The sequence below is a fragment of the Aquarana catesbeiana genome, linkage group LG08 (genome assembly GCF_042186555.1).
Source record: "Aquarana catesbeiana isolate 2022-GZ linkage group LG08, ASM4218655v1, whole genome shotgun sequence".
NCBI classification, from domain to species: domain Eukaryota; kingdom Metazoa; phylum Chordata; class Amphibia; order Anura; family Ranidae; genus Aquarana; species Aquarana catesbeiana.
In genome coordinates this window covers 91,331,359-91,354,188 of record NC_133331.1, presented here as the reverse complement: position 1 = coordinate 91,354,188, position 22,830 = coordinate 91,331,359, and the positions used below count along the sequence as shown (strand labels likewise).

Here is a 22,830-nt window from a genome sequence, read left to right as displayed (position 1 = left end):
CAATATAATCAGTATAGTTTTGGACTGTGGAATAAAACCTACACAAACCCAGAGAGAAAAATGCCAAAAACTCCATGCACACTGTGCATAGCTCCCAACTGTCCCTGATTTTGAGGGATTGTCCCTGATTTGGAGCAATGTCCATCTGTCCCTCTTTCCTCCTAAACCTTTCATCCAATTTCTAAATTGCTGCATTTGTAAATTTTAAAAGCCAATATAAAGGAATAGTAAAAGCACATAAAAGCACTTGTGGATTTAATTAACTTTAACTTTTTTTTGTTATGTCCCCTTTAAGGGGCATGGCAGGGGGCGTGTCCTATGCCTACATACATTTGCTAGTAGGTGTCCCTCATTCCCATCTCAAAATGTTGGGAGGTATGCATTGTGCTGCTTGATGGGAATTGAGCCCAGGAAAACACAGTGCTAACAATCGGCCACCATCTTCCAGTGACTGGAGGTATATGCTGTCTAAAGCAAGCTGTGGCATCCTTCTCTGAATTTTTCTAGTGCAGGAAAACCCTAAAAAAAACTTCTGGTTGTTCTGCAAGCTGCTCAGCAAAGCAGATGCTTCAGCAAAAGTGTATTTCATGGCCTGACTGTCATTTATTTTGCCGAAGCAGCAGACCTAAAGTTGATTATTAACTTGGGATCTATTTTAAAGTCCAGTTAAATCATGGAAATGGAAGTGTATCAAAATGAAAGATGTTCAAAGTCTTGCAGTTTGTTTTCCTTAGAAAGTAGCCACAGCCCCAATCTCACTCTTTGGGGTCCATTTAGAGCCCTTGCACACTGGGGCGGGGGGCGGCGTTGGCGGTAAAACGCCGCTATTAATAGCGGCGTTTTACCGTCGGTATGCGGCCGCTAGCGGGGCGGTTTTACCCCCCGCTAGCGGCCGAGAAAGGGTTAAATACCACCGCAAAGCGCCTCTGCAGAGGCGCATTGCCGGCGGTATAGCCGCGCCGTCCCATTGATTTCAATGGGCAGGAGCGGTAAAGGAGCGGTATACACACCGCTCCTTCACCGCTCCGAAGATGCTGCTAGCAGGACTTTTATTTCCGTCCTGCCAGCGCATCGCTCCAGTGTGCAAGCCCTCGGGGCTTTCACACTGGAATGAAAGCAGCGGCACTTTCCGGGCGGTTTGCAGGCGCTATTATTAGCGCAATAGCGCCTACAAACCGCCCCAGTGTGCAAGGGCTCTTACTAAAGCTGGAGAGTGAAAAAATCTGGGACAGCTCTGCTAGAAATCATCTTCCAGGTCTTTTGTAAAAGTGTAATTGAACCAGCTGAAGTTAGAAGCTGATTGGTTTCTGTGCAGAGCTGCACCAGATTTTGCATTCTCCATTGAACTGATAGTTCATTGTAAAGCAGAATTAAACCCACCAATTTAAAGTGTTTGTGAAGGATTTTTTTGGGGGGGGGAAATTAAAACATGCTATGCTTACCTGTCCCAGTCCATCCTCTTCCTGGGTTCCACGTCGGCGCTCCAGACCCCTTCTCTTCTCATTGTGCCACCATAGGAAACCGGTTCACCTCGATCCCAAGCCAGACTGTCTGTCTATTGACTCCCCTCACTCTCTAATCACAGGATTCGATTGACAGCAGCGGGAACCAATGGCTGTAACTGCTGTCTCTGTGAGCAGAGAGAGGAGAGAGCAGCTACAGATGGGCACAGCACTGGATCGAGATAGGGCTCAGGTAAATATACAGTGGGGTGAGGGGTGATACAATTACTGGCAGAGAATAAATTAAGGTTTAAAATGTTGAGCCTTTAGAACCACTTTAACTGTTTCTTAAATCAGTTACATTTAGGCATGGTCACAATATAACTAGTCTGCGGGTTGCATTTCCATGGGCACAGTGCTCACTTATTTGAATGAGCTGCTGTGGCTGCATTTGATGTAGAAAAAAAAAGTTCCTGCACCATTTTGAAAATGCAGTGGCCAGAATATTGCAGATTTCCCCTCGGTTCCTGCACCTGCAAACATGGTGCATTTTTTGATGGAAGAATTAATGGCAGCCCCATGCGTTTTTAAAAAGCAGCTTGTTTTGGATGCGGGAACAGGTGTGATTCCCGCACCCGCAATAGTGTGAACCAGACCTTAAGGTTTTCCATGAATTATAACTGTTATAGTTACTATTGTGCTTATGTTAGTTATTAAACAACTGTCAAGGCATCAGATGGCTGGTGTCATATATGATCACATCATGGCAGATCAAACAGACCCTACGATGACAACTACATTAGCTGTAAAGGACAGGAGGCTATAATGCTGCTTTAAACGCAAACTGCGCAAGTTCAAACTGTCATTCAGATAACAAAATTTCGGAAGCATTTTAGCTGCAAAGTGGAAATGTCCTAATCAAACCTATTGGAAATCCTACCTGGATTCTTTTAAAGCCACATGTGGAATAAGCAGTGGTGATACAGGGCGAATTCGCAGCACTTCAGAGATGGTGGCTTCTGTATAATGTAGGATTTTCCTGTCACTAAGGAGTGGATATCGCCCAAATCCAACCTTTGCGTCCAGCTCTTCCTGGATCTTCTTCTGGACCTGATTTGTTGTACAAAACATACAGTATAGTAACTCACCTGTGTCTGTGTGGTACACATTACCACCTATAATATCGTACAGATACTTGAAAGAATATCCATGATTGTAGCCACTAGTCATAGTAGTCTGCTGCCTAAAATTCACTCACTCACTTAAAAATTAACAGAATGATGACTTAAATGAGCAGACATGGACACTGCTGTTCAATTTCAGTCAGGTACTTTTATCCCTTTACTAACACTAGCACAACCCTAACATAGAACAGCTAACAAGAATCTGATACCTACCTGCTCTGTGCAATGGTTTTGCACACAGCAATCCAGATTCACCTTTCCTAGGGTCCCCTGCCAGTGCTCCTGGCTCCTCTCCCCTTTCTGAGTAACCCCATAGCAACCCACTTGCTGTGGGGGCACTCATGCGGGCTCGCTCCTGACCCACCTCTGTGTATTCATTGACACACACGTTCCAGCCCTGCCCCCCTGCTTTCTCCTCACTGACTGTGCTTGATGGCCAATGGCTCCTTCCTCTATGTCCAATAGAGAGAGACAGAGAGAGAAAGACTGAATCTGATCTGGGGCACAGTGATGGATTGTGATCGGGCTCAGGTAAGTATATAGGGGGCGGGGGGAGATGCATACAGAAAGTTTTTTTTCACCCTAATGCATACAATGCATTAAGGTAAAAAAAAAAAAAACCCTTTCTGCCTTTTAGAACCACTTTAATTGCTCCGTATAACAAGACTGGAAAGTCCAAGCATTAAACTTATCACAGCTTTTGATGAATTGACAATCATAGGAAATGAGCAAAGAGAAATATACTGGATACCATTGATGACCACTCTATCTGAAAATGTTAGTTGTTAGCTGTCATGATGACCCAATGGTTTCAGAAGTGATTTCCGAATTGCTGGCTCCACTGGCTACATTTGTAAGTCTTGTGGGTCAGAAAGCATTGATTAAGAAAGTATTTCATCCAGAGAAAAACTGGCTTTGAGTACTCCCCAAAGGACATTGGCAATGGCAGAGCCTTTTATTTTCTCAGTCACCTGAGAGTCAATACCACCGAACATGTATAACAATAAGAACACATCTGATTATTGCTGGGTACACACATGCTGAAAATCAGACTTTCGCTCAGTGTGTACAGCTGCCTGTCTGGCAGAAACCGATCTAACTACTGCCGTTTGTCGAAGGGACATGCTGGAAAACCAGAATCCGAACAGCACTTGTAGCCAATGGCTGAGAGCGCTCATAAGTGTGCTCAGATGGGGGGGTGGGGAGAGTCCCCCTGTCAGAATACAAAGGCACATCAGGGGAGATCGCCATACCAATATCGCTTCTGTTAGTACAGCGATCTGTCAGGTTTTTTTTTTTTGTTCAGCCGCTGGGTTGAACAAAGAAAACATACCAGTGTATACCAGGCTTTATGCCTTTTCTTCCTAGACAAGTCTATGGGAATACAAAAACAGATTGAAGCAGGTCTACTAAGCCAAACTCAGGCCTATCAACGAATTTTGAATAATCTCAGAGCGTCTCAAAATATCAGAAATCGGCTTATTGACTCTAGCCCTTACCCTGACTTTGATTTTCATACCTGTTCCTGGACAGTGGCTCAGAAAGCATTAAAGCCGAAGAGTGAGTCAGGCAACTAGCATATTTATAAGATGACCAGAAATTTTCTCACTGGAAAGATTTACAATTAGGGCCAAACCTTTTTCCTGACTTTACTATCACTCATGTCTGTGCTCTGTTTTTATATAATCTACTAATTTTACTCACTTCTGGATAGTGCAGTAAATATGCCACAGCCCATTTCAAAACTGTAGATGTGGTCTCCACTCCTGCTCCAAATATATCCCCTACAGTCATGAGGATGTGATCCTCCGTCAGCCCCACATCTTGTGATACGTTGCTGTTATTGTTTTCCATGCTTAGTTTGGCTTTCAGTAGAGCATCCAACAAGTCTTTGACAGTCTCATCACAAAATGCATCCTACAAAGTAAAATAAAGTAGTTGGGTAAAAGGAATGCAAAAAACACAAATCTACTTTGTTGTTTTTGTTTGGTGGCTGTTGCCTTATAATCTATTATATGGTTTACAGAAAGAATAAATTAGGTATGATGGTAACGGCACAATCAAGTTTAACATAGATGGCAAAGCTCAAAGTGTCTTCTTATACTAATGCTGGCCATACACAGAGCAACTTTCATCCAGTTCCACATGAATCATCCCAAAATTAGAGCTATAGATGGCACTGTTGGCACCTTCCTGCCGGCATCCTTTAATCTGAAAATTGAAGAAGCCGGGTGGAAAATTGTCAGCCAAACAGTGGCTACATCCAATCAGATGCAGCTGCTGTTCAGGTATTCTGACAGCCAAGAGTGTTGGCTGACAGAATACAATAGATGGCAGGGAATTCCTACTTCTGTGCTGTTTAGAGCAACCTGTTGGATTTCTCTTGATCAGCCCCTTAAAATATAAGGCCAGCTTAAGGTGTAACACCTGGAATTAACTTTTTTGACAACTTACAGTGGCCCAGCTTGGCTCGAATGTAAGTATCTATATCTGATATTTAGAGAGCCGCTGGGAATGCTGAAAATCACTGTAGTGGTCCACACTAAAAGTGATAGCCGTGTTCTTCCAGGTCCTGCTTCAGTGGCTTCCCCACTGCACACTAGACAAAGAGGGTTGCTTGCTTGGCACTACCACCATTCATAGCATGCCTTTGTATTATTTCAATAAATACAAAGCATTCTCTAATTAGACAATGTAGATTGTGACATAATCTGCCCCTTCTCTCCATCTCTTCTAATCAGAGAATGCCTATTGAAAAAAAATACAATAACATTTATACTAATACTGTCAAAATAAATTGTGTCATACAGGATGTAGCACCCTCTACCTTAGGGTAGGTGTGATAGTGTATAATTCGGTAGCATAAGATTAGTATAGGTAAATTTAGCCAGGCCTGTGGTCTTTTACCAGGCCTGGTTGTTTTGATTCAGGGTTGGGAGTGTCAGAATAGTGGGGGGTGTGGCCACCTACACTTGGGCTCAGAGATTCCTCCTCTGTCTGACGGTGAATTGTTCCAGAAGGGGAGGATGGGCTGAGACTTGAGTGGCAGGAAGCTCATGTGAGAGTCCTGACCAATCATTAATTTGTTTGGTCGAAAGAAGGGCTCTCGTATAAGGGGGGTCACATGCTTCCAGAGGGAAGAGGGCCGAGAGAGAGAGAGAGAGAGAGAGAGAGAGAGAGAGAGAGAGAGAAAAAAAGGAGGTCAAGGGGTGTTCCAGGAGGTCCAGGCGGGCGACTGGAATACAGCGGAGCCAGCATGTAACGCTGGGGAAGAGCCGGGCATTCCCACGCGGGGATGTGCCGGGCGAGTAGGAGTAAAGCGGAGGAAACTAACTGGGTGATCGACTTTCTGTGAGTGAAGCATGGACTGTTTATCGGGAAGAAACAGGTCAGTGACAACCCAGAGAAACAAGTGCAGGAGCCATAAGAACAGTAACTTCCAAGGACTGAGGGGCATTAGTATGTGGGTCATGTAAATAGGTGGTGATGGCCTGTGACTCAGCATTAATACCCCAAAGGAATTCTATCAGTCAAGCAGAGGGAATTATTTAGAGTAATGACATTTTGTTCAATTTGGGAGTGCTGTATAAGAGGAAGCAATAGACTCAGGAAAGGATCGTTCTAGGGAAGTCCAGTAACAAAAAGCTACGGCTATGGATTACACCCTCTTCAAGTGGGGTCTGGCGGGGCATCTCATATCTACCTATGAACAACCCCAGATTAACTCAACAAATAAAGAGGTATAAAACTTAAACATTGACTGTTTGGTGTCATGTGCATGTATGGGAGATCGGAAGCGGAGTGATTGGCAAAATGATGATGAACAAACCAGCAGCCCCTACGGGGGTACCGCTACAGTACATATTATATATACTGTATGACACAATTTATTTTGTCTTTGACAGTACAGGTTTACATTTTTTTTAACAATCCATCTTTATAATACCTACCTTATGTTCCTTTATTTTCTTTTGAAGAAGCTGGTCTCGAGCTGCCACTGACTGCTTCAAAATGTCTAGATCCTTATTTGGAAATATCTGCCATAAAAAAATATTTATTGGAAAACCTAATGCAAATATACAATAATGCAGCATTTTATATATAAATATGTGATCTCAATAGATAGAAACATCCATTTATATTGTGTCTTTGTAGACAATGAAGTCTTTGCTTGGGGTACCATGATTACAAATAGGACAGAACAGCTAACTATTGCATTAGTTGTGAATGGGGCATGGTGGAATGCAGCATTGGCATTCTTGTAAATAAGTGATGGATGTTTAATTTACTGCCCACGTGTTGATAACACAACTGGTGCAGATGGAAGCATATACTGTATGTTGTATAACTTTGGAGGGCAACATTCCTTGATGACAACATCCAATTTGAGATTTTTTTTTTTTTTTAGCCCTGAATAGAGTAGAGAAAAGTTTGAAGCTCTGTCTGGATTTTTTATGTTGTTTCTGTCCCCAGAGATAAGAGTTCAATTTCCTAACTGTCCCTGAGAATAAAGGAAGGGAATTCTCTCCAATGAGAACATGGGTAACAAAAACAATACATCTTCTAGGATCTTTGAGGAGTCTTTTTTTCCAACAAAAAATAAAATAAATAGCTGAAATTTGGCTTTAAAGCACCAATAAAGATAGTCCAAATACCAAATCCAGTTCCTGATTGATCTAAATCCTTCGTCATTTGTGTCTCACAAGCTAATCCTCCCAGACACTACAGCTCACAGTGGGAGGGATTAAGCAACAGAAGCAGTGCTGTCCACCCAAAAAGCATAGGGCAGGACTAAATGTGGCCAGGCATTGATTTACAAGCTTGTGAGTGAGTAGTGACGATGCTGATAGCTAAGCCTCCCGGTTTAGTGCAAGCAGGAACAGCCTACATAAGGGTGACAACTCTCTGAATTCAGGAGCAGTGCAGCATCATTATCACACCATCGCAGGATGCTGCATTGGGCGGAGTTCACTGGCAGGATCAACTGGTGTTTGTGGGACTGTGCAGGGGGATTCAGCGAAAACTATAAGGGCAGATGGACCTGCAGAACATACTTTATAATGGTAGGCTATAGTTCTAATTTAAAGTGAACTTATGCTATGTCCATACATTTATTTCCTCCATTTCCAGCAGCACATAATCAACTTTACGTTGCTCCCCCACTACTCTGGGAGAAGGAGAAACTTATACAAGGATATTAACTTTTACAATGTGATAACACTGGTGCTTGGTGACTGGCCAAGAGATGTCACATACCCAAAAGTACAGGGTATTTTTTTGTCCTTGACTGCTGAAAGGAACAGCAGTAGAGTGAAGGAAAAGTAAGTACTTTGGATGGATAAAACACAGATAAAGCATAGTAAATGTACATATTCTATTCATACCTGAAGCCAGGGAAAGATGTCCACCAAGCTGTCTTTAGCCACTGTATCCACTATGCCTTTACTGTACTTCAGCATGGTAATAAACTCTGCATCCCCTCTCTTGTATCTGGTGTTGAAGCACAAGGAGCACACCACATTAGTGACAGCTCGGATGAGCTCTGGAGCCATGTTCAAAGGGATTGTCTGGAAGGAGGTGAGAGTCTGACACAGCGAGGCAGCTTCACGGGAAACTTTATGGTAGAAAAATAATTCCACAATCAAAATCTAGGAAAAATAAGCCACGCCTCTGCTCTTACAATCCCTTGGCTGTTATTGTGATTCAAAAACTTTTTTCTTTGGGCAGAAAGTCCCTTCAAATAATACGTTTGTCAATCTAGATACATTAAAGCTGAACTGCTGGCAAAGTGCTAAATAAACAGATGAAATGCATATATGAGAGCTGTTTTCCCCCCCAAAAAATATTTGTATTAGTCTTTCCTTTTCTCAGGTATACCCAGCCATTCCAGACATTACAGCTGCACAGATGCCATCTGTTTCCCTGCTAATGTTGTAGATCAGCCATTCTCAACCAGGGTTCCTTCAGAGGTTAGTAAAAAAGCAACAGGAGGCTGATAAGGGAATCCCTCTGCTCTCTTCTCCCCTCTCCTTGTCAGCACATTTGACTGGCGCTTAGTATGGAGTGCTGCTGTATATATGATTGCAAGTGGATGATAATGATCAAATGAAGGTACTTGACTAGTTTATTTAAATATACATTTAATGATTTGTTAATGTCTGCAACTTAAGGAGGATCTGAACTCTGGAAGCATATCTGTTATTTTGAAATGCCAAAATAAAGGAAAAGTGATGAAAAAATAAATAAATTTGGGGTTAAACCAATTATTTTTTGCACAAGAATCCTTATGGTCCAGTTTGCTGGAGGCATGGCAGAGTCATGTCCTTTTAAACATACCTTGTGCTATAATGTGTGGGAGGTACAGGAGAACACGAATGTCCTCGTCTACTGCTTTTTCATTGTCTAGAAAGCTGGGGTGAGTCTTTGACCAAGCTGTAATGTTGCGCAGAAGATCATAAACCTTGCTAATGTGTCTGCCAAGGATGCCTGACCTGGCTAAACAGAATTAAAGAACAATTCTAGTGCATTTTCTGGCAGGTAAAATAGTTTACCTATATCTGTTTTAGCTATGTATGTAGCTGCCCCAAGGTCCATTCTATGGTAAAGTAGCGCATAACTGTTTGGAATCTGCAATCTGCTAAATAATGTTCTCAGTCCCAGCTCTCTGTCCCATTAGAGTTGATGTTGAAGCGTTAAAGAGATCACAACTGTGCAGGCTCATAGACCTCAGACAATGTTGTCACAAACAACAGGTCTCTGACAACAATCTGGAACAATTCAACGTGGTTGATAATCATGTGACCAAAATTATTGTGATCACTGAAAAACTGGTATAAAACAACCAAAATGTTTTTATTTTTTTTCATATTTTTTCTCCATTTGTCCAACTTGATAAAAAAATGAAAAGCCTTATATAGCAAAAACCAAAAAGATGATACTGTAGGAAAAAGAACAAAGAAGGAAAGGCGGTGAAAGTGTTGGACTAAAAGTGAGTCCATGAATAAAAACAAAAATGATAAGTGCTGGACAAGACAAATGAAAAGAAGAGAGAATAGAGAATGGATGGGGAAAACAAGAGTGCCTGAAAGCATAAGAACAAAGGTCAAGGAAAATGTATATCATGTATGTCTTCCAGTTTGGATTACAAAGCTCATGTCTTGACTGACATTTGTTATCCTGTACAATACTTTTTTGTAATAAACTATTTTTATAAAACTATTTTGAATTATTTGCTCCCCACAGCTAAATTCTTCATACTCTCTTCTGAAAAGCCTTATATGTTCATAAAATGTAGTTTTAGGTTATTTAGAAAGTAGAAGATGACAGCTCTGGAGCACGGGTCTTCAGAAACAAGCCAGGAATGACAAGTCTGACATTTACCAATTATGGAAATATAATTCTAAGTTCTAAAATCTTTTGTTCAGTGCTATTCTATACACCAGTGAGTGACTTGTATAGCGCTACCTATGCGAACTGAAGCGCCTCAGGGCGCTTTTTGCCGCCGGTGTCCATCTGCGGTATAGTGCGGTCCTTACCCCTGGGGTCCCGACACGCTTACAAACACATGCACATACAACATACACATATTTGAACAATTTTTCGACAGGATCTAATTAACCTACCAGCATGTCTTTGGAGTGTGGGAGGAAACTGGAGTACCCGGAGGAAACCCATGCAGGCACAGGGAGAAACTGTGCAAACAGTTTGCAAACAGTATGCAAACTCCAGGCAGATGGTGTCGTGGTCGGGATTTGAACCAGCAACCCTATCTTGTGGGATTAAGGTGCAGGACTTGAAAAGAAAGCTTTATTAAATGATTAAAATATACTGTCAGAGTTCATTGTTCCCTCAGTCCTGCACTAGATACAGAGTGCAATTTATTAACCAAACCAAACATTCATTGGAAAATTAAAGAAACCATATAGCCCAAATCGTCCCCTCCGCTCCTCCTAGGACCTCCTGCTCTCTAGCTCCCTTGTTATCTCCTCACTTGCTCGCCTTCAGGACTTCTCCAGAGCCTCTCCCATCCTCTGGAACGCCCTGCCCCGGTATGTCCGATCAGCCCCTAACCTGTCCACCTTTAGGAGATCCCTGAAAACTCACTTATTCAGGGAAGCCTATCCCACACCCACCTAACAACTGTCCCCGAGCCACCCCATCAAATCATTCCCCGCATCTGTTACCTTTTGTACCACCACCCCCTCCCTTTAGAATGTAAGCTCTATGAGCAGGGCCCTTCTGTATTGAACTGTACTGTAATTGTGCTGTCTCCCCTCTACATTGTAAAGTGCTGCGTAAACTGTTGGCGCTATATAAATCAGGTATAATAATAATATTAAAGATCTCTGTAACAAGCACTTTCCAGGTTCTCTAGTTCTTGCTTCTAAAATGAAAAAAACACTCCTATTGGTTCCTGCACCTGTAAGGTACCCATGTATCAAAATAGATTAAAACAAAGCACAGATGACATTGTGCAAATTTATGGCTATTAAGCAGCGGGCACAAATGACTGCAACCCAGAATCTCCACCAGGGTGTAAATATTTAAATACCACATATACAAACTTCAAGAAAAACAGAAATGGAAGGCGCGCACACCTAGTGCATTACCAAAGATAATTTAATAATAAAAATGTTTTATATAAAAGTGGGTACTCACAAAATGCAACTGACAAAAGGCCATAAAAACAATGCATGGACATGCACAGAACACGGGGTACAGCTAACGCGTTTCAGGGCGCACCCCCCTTTCCTCAGAGCTTGTTAAATAGGTACCGCAATGTATCTTTATACATTTGGGTATAAATCTACAATAGGTTCTGAGTCACAGGCTGTCTATTAATGTGTAAATATAGTATTAATAAAATATAAATATATATCGTTAAGTTGGCCTTAAGAATTAAAGGCACCAACGATCCAGAAGCATTCTTTGTTTGATACGAGTTTACTTCAGAATAATGCCCCGTACACACGATCGGACTTTCCGACAACAAAACCGTGGATTTTTGTTCGAAGGTTGTTGGCTCCAACTTGTCTTGCATACACACGATCACACAAATGTTGGCCAACAATTACGAACGTGGGAACATGGTGACGTACAACACGTATGACGAGCCGAAAAAAGGAAGTTCAATAGCCAGTGTGCCACCCTTTGGGCTCCTTCTGCTAATCTCGTGTTAGTAGAAGTTTGGTGAGAGATAATTCGCGCTTTTCAGCCTCGTGCTTTTCAGTTTGTTTCTGCTTTTCAGTTTGTGCTTGTCGGTTCGTATCTGTTCTTCAGTGTGTGCTTGTCAGTTGGTTCCTGTCTTTCAGTGCGTTCTATTTATAGTTCACTTCTGATTTTCAGTGCATCTTGTCTGCTCGTTTCTGATTTTCAGCTCGTTCTTCTCAGGTTCTTTCTGATTTTCAGTGCGTTCTGTCAATTCGTTCTGAGCAGCCGTTCGTTTATTAGCCATGTTGCAGTTACGTACTCGTCGTAGAGTTCGTGCTGTTGTTGGGCTTGGTGTTGGAGTTATTGCTTTGACCCAAGCCCAGTCCATGAACAGGGGGAGGAGGAGTTCTTGGATCAAGAATTGGTTGCTTAATCGTGACCAATTCTCTCATATGCCTTTGTTGCGGGAGCACCAGGAGAATAGTCCTGATGATTAATTATCTCCAAATGACGGACCCTGTCTTTCACCGTCTGTTGGCTTTGTTGTTCCCTTATATTACGAAGCAGGACACCTGCATGCGGAAAGCCATTGCTCCCTAACAAAGGCTCGTCGCCACCTTGCGGTACTTGGCGACGGGGAGAAGTCTCCAGGACATCAAGTTCATGACTGGGATCTCCCCCAGGCTCTGGGAATCATTATTCCAGAGACCTGTTCTGCCATCATTTAGGTCCTGCAGAAGGACTATATTAAGGCAAGTTTTATCCTTTAACATCACATTCTATGTATTTAATGTTTGCTAATGTATTGTATTTATTTCATCATTCCATAATTACCATGATTGTAATATGCTGTGAATGTCCTCTTTGTCCTCATGCATGCTGTAAGCTTTTAATGCTCCTTTTTTGTCCTTCATGCATATTTGCTTTCACTAACCTCCCCAGCATGCTATCCTGGGCCCATACACACCTAGCCTAGTCACTTAACAATATTTTTTGTCAGCTCCATTGTAGTGCTTACCCTAAACATCCCCTAAAATGTGTCCAAATGTTATTGTTGTCCTTAAGAGGCTTTTTTTTGGGGGAGGGGGCAAAACTCATTTGGAACCCTCCCTCCCCCCAGCCGCTAAGTCAACCGATACCAATACTCTATCTGCTGACTTTGCCAAACCCATACACACTATACCTACCTCTTTTGTGGTCAGATTTATGGATGAATTCACCAAAGAATGTAGTGCAAGTGCCTGCCTGAATACGTTCAAGTGGTACTGTTTAAAGTTTTGTTCTCCTATCATCGTGATAGGTAATTGCAGAATGTAAAAATGTGCTTCAGTTTGGAAAGTGTATATTCATATTTTTGGATTATGACACTTGTTACCTGTCCAGTGGGCTGACAATAGTGTAAGTAAGGAGGAGCTGGCCAAATTAACACACATTATTTAGGCATTCAGCTTTCAATGAAGTGAAGAGGGTTACCTGTCCAAAACATCTCTACCCCCCTCCCCCACCACAACATTTTTACAATGTGCCATCAGAGGGGGTGAGGAATCTGATAAGTGGACCTTATACTTTTGACATTAAATACTCATTTCAATAAATGCTATACTTATGTTGGCCAAGAATGTTTGTATCTAATCTGTTTGCAATGTTATGTGCAAAAGTACTATTTTTTTTTTCTTGTTTGACTCCACAGTTTCCTTCCAACCCACAGGAATGGTAGACTGTGGCCTCCCAATTCCATCAGCAGTGGGACTTTCCCAACTGCGGTGCTACGATAAATGGGAAGCGTGTCCGAATCGTCCCACCCCCCCAACTCGGATTCATACTACTTTTAATTATAAGGGGTACAGTAGTATTGTGATGTTGGCGGTGGTGACAGCAAATTATGAGTTCTTATATCTGGACGTAGGGAAGAATGGCCGTATGTCAGATGGAGGAGTGATCACACAGACGGAATTTTACAGGTGTCTCCAGAATGGCACCTTGGGGTTGCCACCTCCAGCGGATAACGTGGCGGGCCTCTAGTTTGTTTTTGTGGCAGATGAGGCTTTTGCGCTGGGGGACCATCTGATGAGGCCGTTCCCGATGAGGACCCTAACCCCGGAACAGAGGGATTTTAATTACCAGCTGGCCGTGCCAGAAGAGTGGTCGAGAATGCATAATGGCCAGCTGCTTCCGGCTTTTCCAAATAGCCCTCAACATGCCCGAATACAGACTCAATTACATCATCTTGAGCTGCTGCATTCTTCATAATTTCCTATGGAAGAATGCAGCCAACTATCTGGCCTCAGTTGCGACTGAGGTTGACTTTTCACCGGCACAAACAATGACGGCGCTTGAACCTGGCCATCCTGGCTTTCCCCCCCCAAAGCGCCCGCGAATTATGGCAAAAGTATGTGGAGTACTTTGTGGGTAGGGGGGCAATTGATTTACCAGAAAATCTGGAAGCTGTTTAAATTTTTTTTTAGAAAAACTAAACTCATAGTTCATTTGATTTACTGCTTGTGTTTGTTATCTGTCTCCTAGGTTTTCCAATGACCTTTTATTTTTGGCCATTTTCTTCAATAGTGCAAACATAACTTATGTGATACATGAGGTGACAATCTCTTCTTCAGCTAACTATTATGTTGTGCTGTGGGTCTGCTACACACACAAAATGTTTTTGTTGTTAATGTATGTAATGCATTAATGATAAAAATAATCATCCTTTTCAACTCCATGATTTGCTTGTAGTCCCTAAAATGGCCTGATTTTGGCAAACTTTACAGCACAGTGGGGTTATTTACTAAAGGCAAATCCACTTTGCACTACAAGTGCACTGCAAGTGCACTTGAAAGTGCAAAGTGGATTTGCCTTTAGTAAATAACCCCCATTGTCACTGTACCTACACCAACTTTAAAAAAAAACTGGTATCGAGCATTGAAAGAAGAAGCCACACATTGTTGAGAATAAAACATTTTACTCGCACATTCACATGTGCGTTATAAAAGTTTTTTTTTAACAAACTAACATCTTGGTGTCTAACATGTATGTTTGACAGTATATAGCCCTTTTTGTGGCTAAACAGGCATGTTTAAAACCATAACATACACATCCCCTACTCAGGAACTTACAAAGTTCAACTTTGCTAAAGTGAAGGCCATATGAGACATTAGTATGTCAAAACTGTGTTGATTGTGCCTTCATCAGATGGGGTGATCTCACCCCTGTAAAAGCCAAATTTTGAAGATGCACACAAATTGGGACTCAAAATGTGCATTTCCCTCATGATCCCATGCCTAAAATTGTGTGTATTTTCCCTACATCTTTCTAAAGCCACAAAACACAGTGTGTCAACATGTGCTATCTGCCATCATGGGATATCAATGTACGCGTTGTGGGTGCAAGCCCTTCCGCCAAACTAAAGTAGGTGAGAGGAAGGGGTTGCACCCCCAAAACACGTCCATTGATCCCCCATGATGGGAGCTAGCACATGTTGACACACTGGGCCTTAATACAGAAAGGACAATCCACTTTGCCCTACAAGTGCACTTGCATTGCACTTGTAGTGCAAAGTGGTTTTGCTTTTTTTAAATAAGCCACAGTGTGTCAACATGTGCTAGCTCCCATCATGGGGGATCAATGGGCGTCCAGATGTGTAAACAGCTGCTGAGTGTCCTCTCCTTACACTGAATCAAGTTGTCATTTCATTATAGTTTCAAACAGAGCTAGACAACAATGTAATAAACTTCTTTTAATGAAAATAGGCATGAACAAATGTAGTTAACTTGCATCTGCCAAAACCGTTGTATTAGTGGTTGAACAAACAATGTTTAATACGAACGATTACTGTGCCCACGAACCTCAAACTTGGCATTTTAAACTGTATAACAGTAAAGAAAAGCACATGTACCAGCACGAAAGTAATAATAATAATAATAGGAACACACGACAAATACTTACTTTTTTGCAACACTTTCCTGCTCCTTCTATACTGATCCTGCTCTCTCAATTTCAGGACTGACCAGCGTTTCCTCAATTGCTCCTTGGATCGTCGTACCCCAAAAGTCCTGTGCAGACTTCTCACAACTTTAGTCATGATCTTGGCCTTTCTCACATTTGGGTTTCTGTACGGTCCATGCTTCCCATCATAGTCTGTCCTCTTCAAGATGTCCACCATCTCCACCATCTCTTCAAAGGACATATTTGAGGCCTTACATCTCCTCCTGGATCTGGAACTGCCTTGCTCCAGGCTTTCGTCATCGTTGTTGATAATAACAGCACACACCTGCTGTGTCTCCACCATGTGCTCACCCACTGCCCCAAAAGATAAGAGGCGGGGGATACACTAGAAAGAAGGACAGGGGCAGAGTTTCACGCATGCGCAGTGTATATAAAGCATAACACGTGGGCGATGAGTGGACGGAGGATTGTTGGCGCCGATCGTTTAAACAAAGGTACAAATGTAACTTGGGGCATCAGTGGTTAGTGGCCTATATTGTTTATAGATTGAGGCCTATATTGGGACAAGATTAGGAGAGTTTAGCCTGACATTAGGGTTTGTCTTGTGTTCTGTCTTGCAGATAAAATGGTGAATATATTCACAGACCCTGACTTCCTGCCCAGCTTCATAGATAAGTACAGGGAGCTGCCATGTCTCTGGCAAGTCCAATGCAGGGACTATTCGAACAAGCAAAAGAGGAAGGCAGCGCTGGATCAACTGTTGGAATTGGTGAAGCCTGTGTATCCCACAGCAGACATCAACTATTTGAAGGCCAAAATTGGTAGCCTGAGGAGCACATATAATTGGGAGCGCAAGAAGGTCCAGGATTCCCTGAGATCTGAAGCAGCAGCAGATGACGTATATGTCCCCAAGCTGTGGTACTATGACAGACTGCGTTTTTTGTCTGACCAGACGGAACCCAGGCCATCACTATCAACACTTCCTTCAACACTTCCTTCCACATCAGCTGAGGCTCCTGAAGTCCAACCTGGGCCTACCACCCAGGAAGAAGATGTGGAGGAGCCTTGCAGCTTGACCCAGGTAAGGCATTGATGAACATATTTCTTGTCAAAAATTAATTGATGTTAACTAGATGTTATTAATCACTAATTTCTGATTTAACAAAGTGGTTTACATATCAATAGGCAGTGGTAGCCAAAAATGATTGGGACAAGAATAAAAAATGCTGGGGTCAGAATGATAGTCTTTTCTATTTGTTAACATTCAATTTGCAACAGTCATGAGCTCAAAAATTGTGTGTGATTAATGACCAAAAACCTATGTACCATTTTCATACACAGGAAAGTCCCAGCCAGGAGGAGGCCGTGGCAAGCAGCCTGACAGAATCCCGGGTTCCTCCCCTCCACCCTCCAACCAAAAGGACCAGGAAGGCAAGGAATTCTAAGGAGTTCGTGGCTGTTTTCCTAAAACAGGCTACTGCGGCACTTACCACAACCCCTGGTGACCGCGGGGCATTTGGATGTGTCACTGCAAGCAAACTAGAACACATGAAGGAGGGCCAATGCACAATCTGTGAAGAAATAATTTTGAAGGCCCTAAACAAGGGGACGAGGGGCAAACTCACAACTCAAACCCACCTGTGAGTTGGACCATACTCTTCCACCACCTCCAGCAACACCACAGCCACCCAACCCACCACAGCAGCATGGAAGGAAGTGTGGAAGGAAGTGTTGAGAGTGATGGCCTGGGTTTGGTGTGGTCTGGCAAAAAAATGCAGGCTGTTGTAAGACCACAGCCTCGGGACATATATGTCATCTGCTGCTCCTGATCTCTCGGAGTCCTGGACCATATTGTGCTCCCTATTAAATGGATTCCTCAGGTTAACAATTTTGACAGCAAAATAATTGATGTCTGCCCTGGGGTACAAAGGAAAGTCCGACAACAAAGTTTTGTTGGTGGAAAATTTGAGAACCTGCTAGTAAACATTTGTTGGCGGAAAGTCTGACAACAATTGTACGATGAAGCATACACAGGGTCGGACTTTCAGCCAACAAGCTCACATCCAACATTTCCCGTCGGAAAATCCGACCGTGTGTAAGCGGCATTACAATTATACATACGGATAACAGATACAGCTACAGCATAGCTGGTCCACAGCTCAATGGGGAGTGGCACTGATACAAATATAACTTCAGCTTTTACTGTATACATAGATTGCAGAACGTTTGTCTATGTATGGCATGATACCAAAACACAAGTCATCTTTAACTAATTATTCATACAAACTAGTCCAGACATCAGCACATCTCGCACATCATATTTCGCAATATTGCCTAATACTGAAGTAGTTGAGAACATATTATAAGGGGGAACTCCGGACTCCTAAGAACACATTCAATATAGGGGGAACTCCGGACTCCAGATATTCAGTATCTTAACAATCCTGTCTGTAGTTCCAACTCTTCGGTATTAGGCTCCCTCTGTGTCAGCCAAACTAGTCCCTTTGGACGACCCCACTTGTGTAACTATAAGATTGATTAATTTTTGTGAGACAACCTGCTGCTTGAGCTGTGAACATGAATATCTATAGCAGTGGGGATGGCCGTACTCTGTATGTCATGAACAACTTGACCACTAGATGTCAGCAGAGCTCTACCCACATTGATGTGTGGCTGTGTGCCCAGAACATGCCCTGTTGAATGTGACCAAATACTACTGGCTAACACACAAATACATACACGTATCAGGTGAATAATCTAAACATTTTTCAAGTAAGAACACTGAATGTAATGTCCCTGTTGGGAGACAAGGCCAGGACTGTAAAGCGTGAGAATCTTATGTTTGGAAATTGGAACTAAAGGCAGTTTATACTTGGCTTTCCTCCAATGGTCTTGTCCCTTGCCAGCGCTGGCATCTTTTCCTGTGTGCTGGTTTTCAGCCATCTTCATTGGGCAGCAAGGGGTGACATCACTCCTGCACATAAACAGGAGGGCGCTCTCTGACACACAGAGATTGGGCCAGTCACTGTAAGCGGAGCATGTGCAGCTCAATTTACATGCTGCGGGATGCTGCAAACAGGCAGGTAAGTGTATTTTATTGCAGAAGAGACATGACATGTCTCTTCTACAATAAAGAACCTTCCCGTTTGCAGCAAACAACATTGGAACTTAGTTCCGCTTTAAGAGTTGTACTCAATAAACTGTGCTGAGAGAAATATGGAAGCTGCCATTGCTGACCTTTAAAATTACTTGGCCACAAGTTACTTTCAGAGTCACTGATATGAATACATATCCAGGACAGTGACTTGGAGAATATTACAGCAGTTTGCAGCAGCATGACAGCCAGTCAACTAGCATCTTCAGAAAGAGAGGTCATCATTGGAAGCCCCTATAAGCTCAGTAAAGGTTTTCTTTAAAATAGAACAAATGTCATCAATATGCAAATGTTATTATTTGTCACTATGGTCATTACAATGGGAGGACTAAAATATAAACAATCAGCATGTTACATGCATTTACTGCAATAGTAGATAATCTAATATGGTGTCCAGTGCATGATACCCTTATAGACTACTTGCACGTGCCTACCAACTTACAGTAGATTCTGCTCTCTGACAGCACATCCTGTATAGGAGCGGAGCAGGAAAAACACTATTGGCCTCAGGGAGATCATTTAGATTTGCTCATCTGTGAGATGACTATCAGGAGAAAAGTTTTTTAAATTTTGTTATGAATTTTGCTGTGGACAGTGCTTCTATAAATTAGGGATGCACCATTTTTTTTAACACAAGTACCGATACTTTTTTTAAGTACTTGCCGATACCAATTACCGATACCCATCGCCTAGGAAGAATAGGTAGAGGGGGTGGGGTAGGGAATTGGGTGAGGGCAGGGTAGGGGGAGGGGTTTGGTTGGGGGTTGGGGTGAGGGCAGGGTGTGGGGGGGGAGTAGGGGGGTAAGTGAGGGCAGGGTGGGGGCTTGTAGGGGGATAAGTGAGGATGAAGCAGCACAGGGGTGATGAGGATGCAGCAGAGGACTTCTCTTTCCCGTCTATGTAATCTGCCCCCCCCTGCCGGGTTTAACCCTTACGGTGGCGGCTCCTGCACTCACCATACACCATGGCCCTTCCATTCTCATACAGAAGCCTGAAGATCCAGATGGTGAGGATGAGCAGAAAAGTTGAAGACCAGCAGCTTCAGCGCTCACTGATGCTGGAGGAGCTCCAGAGTCTGGGAAGACATTGCTGTCCTGTCCTGCCCCATCTCTGCCAGCGCTGCCCTCACTCCGAACCACACTCCAGGCTCACTTTTATAGCCCCACTACAGCAGTCATAGCCCGCAATGACAAAGCTCCAAGGAGAGACCACCCGCCTGTCTGCTCAATAACTAGGAAGCTGGTTTACAGCGTGAGGCCTGCACTGCATGGTGGGAGCTGTAGTTCTCCGCTGCCTGTTAGTGTACGTCCACCGGTCTATGAGCATCAGCATGGCTCCCCCCCTTCAAACCTACCACAGTGCTACCTAATGGTCTTACCCTTGTGGCGGATGGCTGAAATGTCATTGGTTGTCAAGGATACGATGGCTCCGCTCCTTAACAACCAATAATTGCCGACATTTTCTTTACATTTCAGCTGCTAACGGGGAAATCCCGCTGACAGCTTGAAAAAAAAGAATTCAGATGGGATCGGTTTCGGGTATCAGTACATTTGCACGAGTACCGTTACCCTTGCAAATGCCTAGCATTGGCACCGATACCAATATCGGTATCGGTGCACCCCTAATATAAATGAAAGGATAACGTCATCCAGCACTGAAATTCCCACATTTAGTACCATATGGTATGTACAGTACTGTACATATAAACACCAAAGTATGACCTCACTTGACAGTTCCATGGCTGAGATAACCTGGGTGTAGGACCTATGTCTAACTACTAGATATTTTCTGATTAATCTAAAATGTGGGAGTCGGTCTCCTCTACCTGAGCTTCACTTTGGGATAAACAGAGAATTTACAAAGCAGTAACTCATTACTGTACTTAATTTGAATCCAAATGCAGGCATTTTAGTGATCTGTGTTATGCTTGGACACAACTTCCACCTGTAAAATGAGTACCATGCTTTTGGTGTGGCGTCATTTTAAAACAAAGGGTCATGCACTTCTTTGATGTGATTTAGATGCTGTAGGCAGCCTCTTCAAATGAATGGCTGCCCTACACACAGTAATGAGCAAAAAAACTGGCTGACTCATCGCCCATATGTGAACCTCGTCTCAAGGAGTTCATCCAATGATTTTGCTTGTTCGTGAAACTAAAGCCTGACTTAGTTCATATTTGCAGTCATGTCTCAAAGCTGTGGTGATGTCTCCATACTCACTGATCTGCTCAATGGCAACTGTCCCTTCACCGAACATACACAGCGCTGAATGGACCATTTTGCGGTGAAACTTCCAAGTTGGGCTATAGTCAGCAAATGCAATGTCCTTGCCATCTCTTGTCAAAATATCTGTTGTCACCTTAAAATTAAAGAAACATTAGGCACATTAAACAGTGACTATCACATTTCTGTAACTCTTAAGCCAGGTACACACGGGCAGAATGTCGTGAGACAGTTGCCAGTTCAAAAAAAAAAAAGTCCGTCATTCGGCCCGTGTGTATTTCGGTCTGTCCTGCAGAAGCCGGCCGGCCGTTGTGAGTCTGATGAACATGCTGGAAAAGCAGAAGCCGACTGACTCCCAATCAGCACTTTCGGCCAATGGCAGAGAGAGCTGATCGGAGTGTTCTGGCGGAGGACTGTCCATCTGTCAGAACACAACAGCTCAAATAGGGAGATCGCTCTATTTACTTTGCCTAGTGAGTAAAGCGGCTCCGACCGGAGCTGACAATTTTTTTTTCCTTCAACCCACTGAGTTGAACAGGAAACAACTTATGCCCCATACACACGGTCGGATTTTCCGACGGAAAATGTGTGATAGGACCTTGTTGTCAGAAATTCCGACCGTGTGTAGGCTCCATCACACATTTTCCATCGGAATTTCCGACACACAAAGTTTGAGAGCAGGATATAAAATTTTCCGACAACAAAATCCGTTGTCGGAAATTCTGATCGTGTGTACACAAATCCGACGGACAAAGTGCCACGCATGCTCAGAATAAATAAAGAGATGAAAGCTATTGGCCACTGCCCCGTTTATAGTCCCGACGTACGTGTTTTACGTCACCGCGTTCAGAACGATCGGATTTTCCGACAACTTTGTGTGACCGTGTGTATGCAAGACAAGTTTGAGCCAACATCCGTCGGAAAAAATCCATGGATTTTGTTGTTGGAATGTCCGAACAAAGTCCGACCGTGTGTACGGGGCATTATAGTGTGTACCAGGCTTTACATCCCACTGAAAACCCTCATCAATACACCAAACAAATGAGCCAGTACTGGTCTCCTGTCTTTCCCATCCATTTGATAATGCATTTCAACTTATAAAAACTTACTCAGCCAGCTAAGGGACTTACTCAGCCAGCTATGGGTAGACCTTTGTAAGTCGAAATGTTTTCAATTTCTGCTGTATACTGGACTACTTGATTTTTTTTTTAATTTATCAGACTCTGTGGATTATGTATGGACTCAAATATTGACTTTTACTCCTCAATACTTGTCCTTTCCATAAATGGTTTACTACTTTACGGGAATGGAATATTTGTTTCAGAGACGCAAAGTGGTTGTACTATATGTGTGTGTGTGTGTATATATATATACACTCTTATTTAAAATGCAAAGTTGGGTAGGGGCACCCAAAACCTCAGGTGGACAGGAACAGATTTGGGAACTGTGGCAGTTACATTGCTCATCCTCTCCCCCTGGGACTGCCCTTCATTTTTTGTGGGGCATGTCCCTGTCCCTTCCCCTTGCCATGCCCCCCTTTCCCTTTTTTTTTTTTGGTTTGTTTTTTTGTGTTGTCTTGTGTGGCTTTAATCTACAAGTAATTATATATATATATATATATATATATATATATATATATATATATGGGATACTATGCATTAGATTATTGATGGAAGTAGAACAATTGTTTGTTTTTTTTCTGTCTTTTTCTTGTAATGATAAATATTAATAAAAATTGA

General features: G+C 42.8%; 1 protein-coding gene across 1 annotated transcript in view; it reads right to left on the bottom strand.

The window, feature by feature from the left end:
- Nucleotides 1-22,830, bottom strand: part of CYP17A1 (cytochrome P450 family 17 subfamily A member 1) — a 30,355-nt gene that overhangs the window by 5,435 nt on the left and 2,090 nt on the right. The window contains exons 2-6 of the mRNA XM_073596139.1: nt 21,089-21,227; nt 8,011-8,240; nt 6,577-6,663; nt 4,331-4,543; nt 2,383-2,552 (exon numbers count right to left, since the gene is read on the bottom strand). Coding sequence (XP_073452240.1) covers nt 2,383-2,552; nt 4,331-4,543; nt 6,577-6,663; nt 8,011-8,240; nt 21,089-21,227 — 839 coding nt within the window. The remainder of the gene's footprint in view (nt 1-2,382; nt 2,553-4,330; nt 4,544-6,576; nt 6,664-8,010; nt 8,241-21,088; nt 21,228-22,830) is intronic.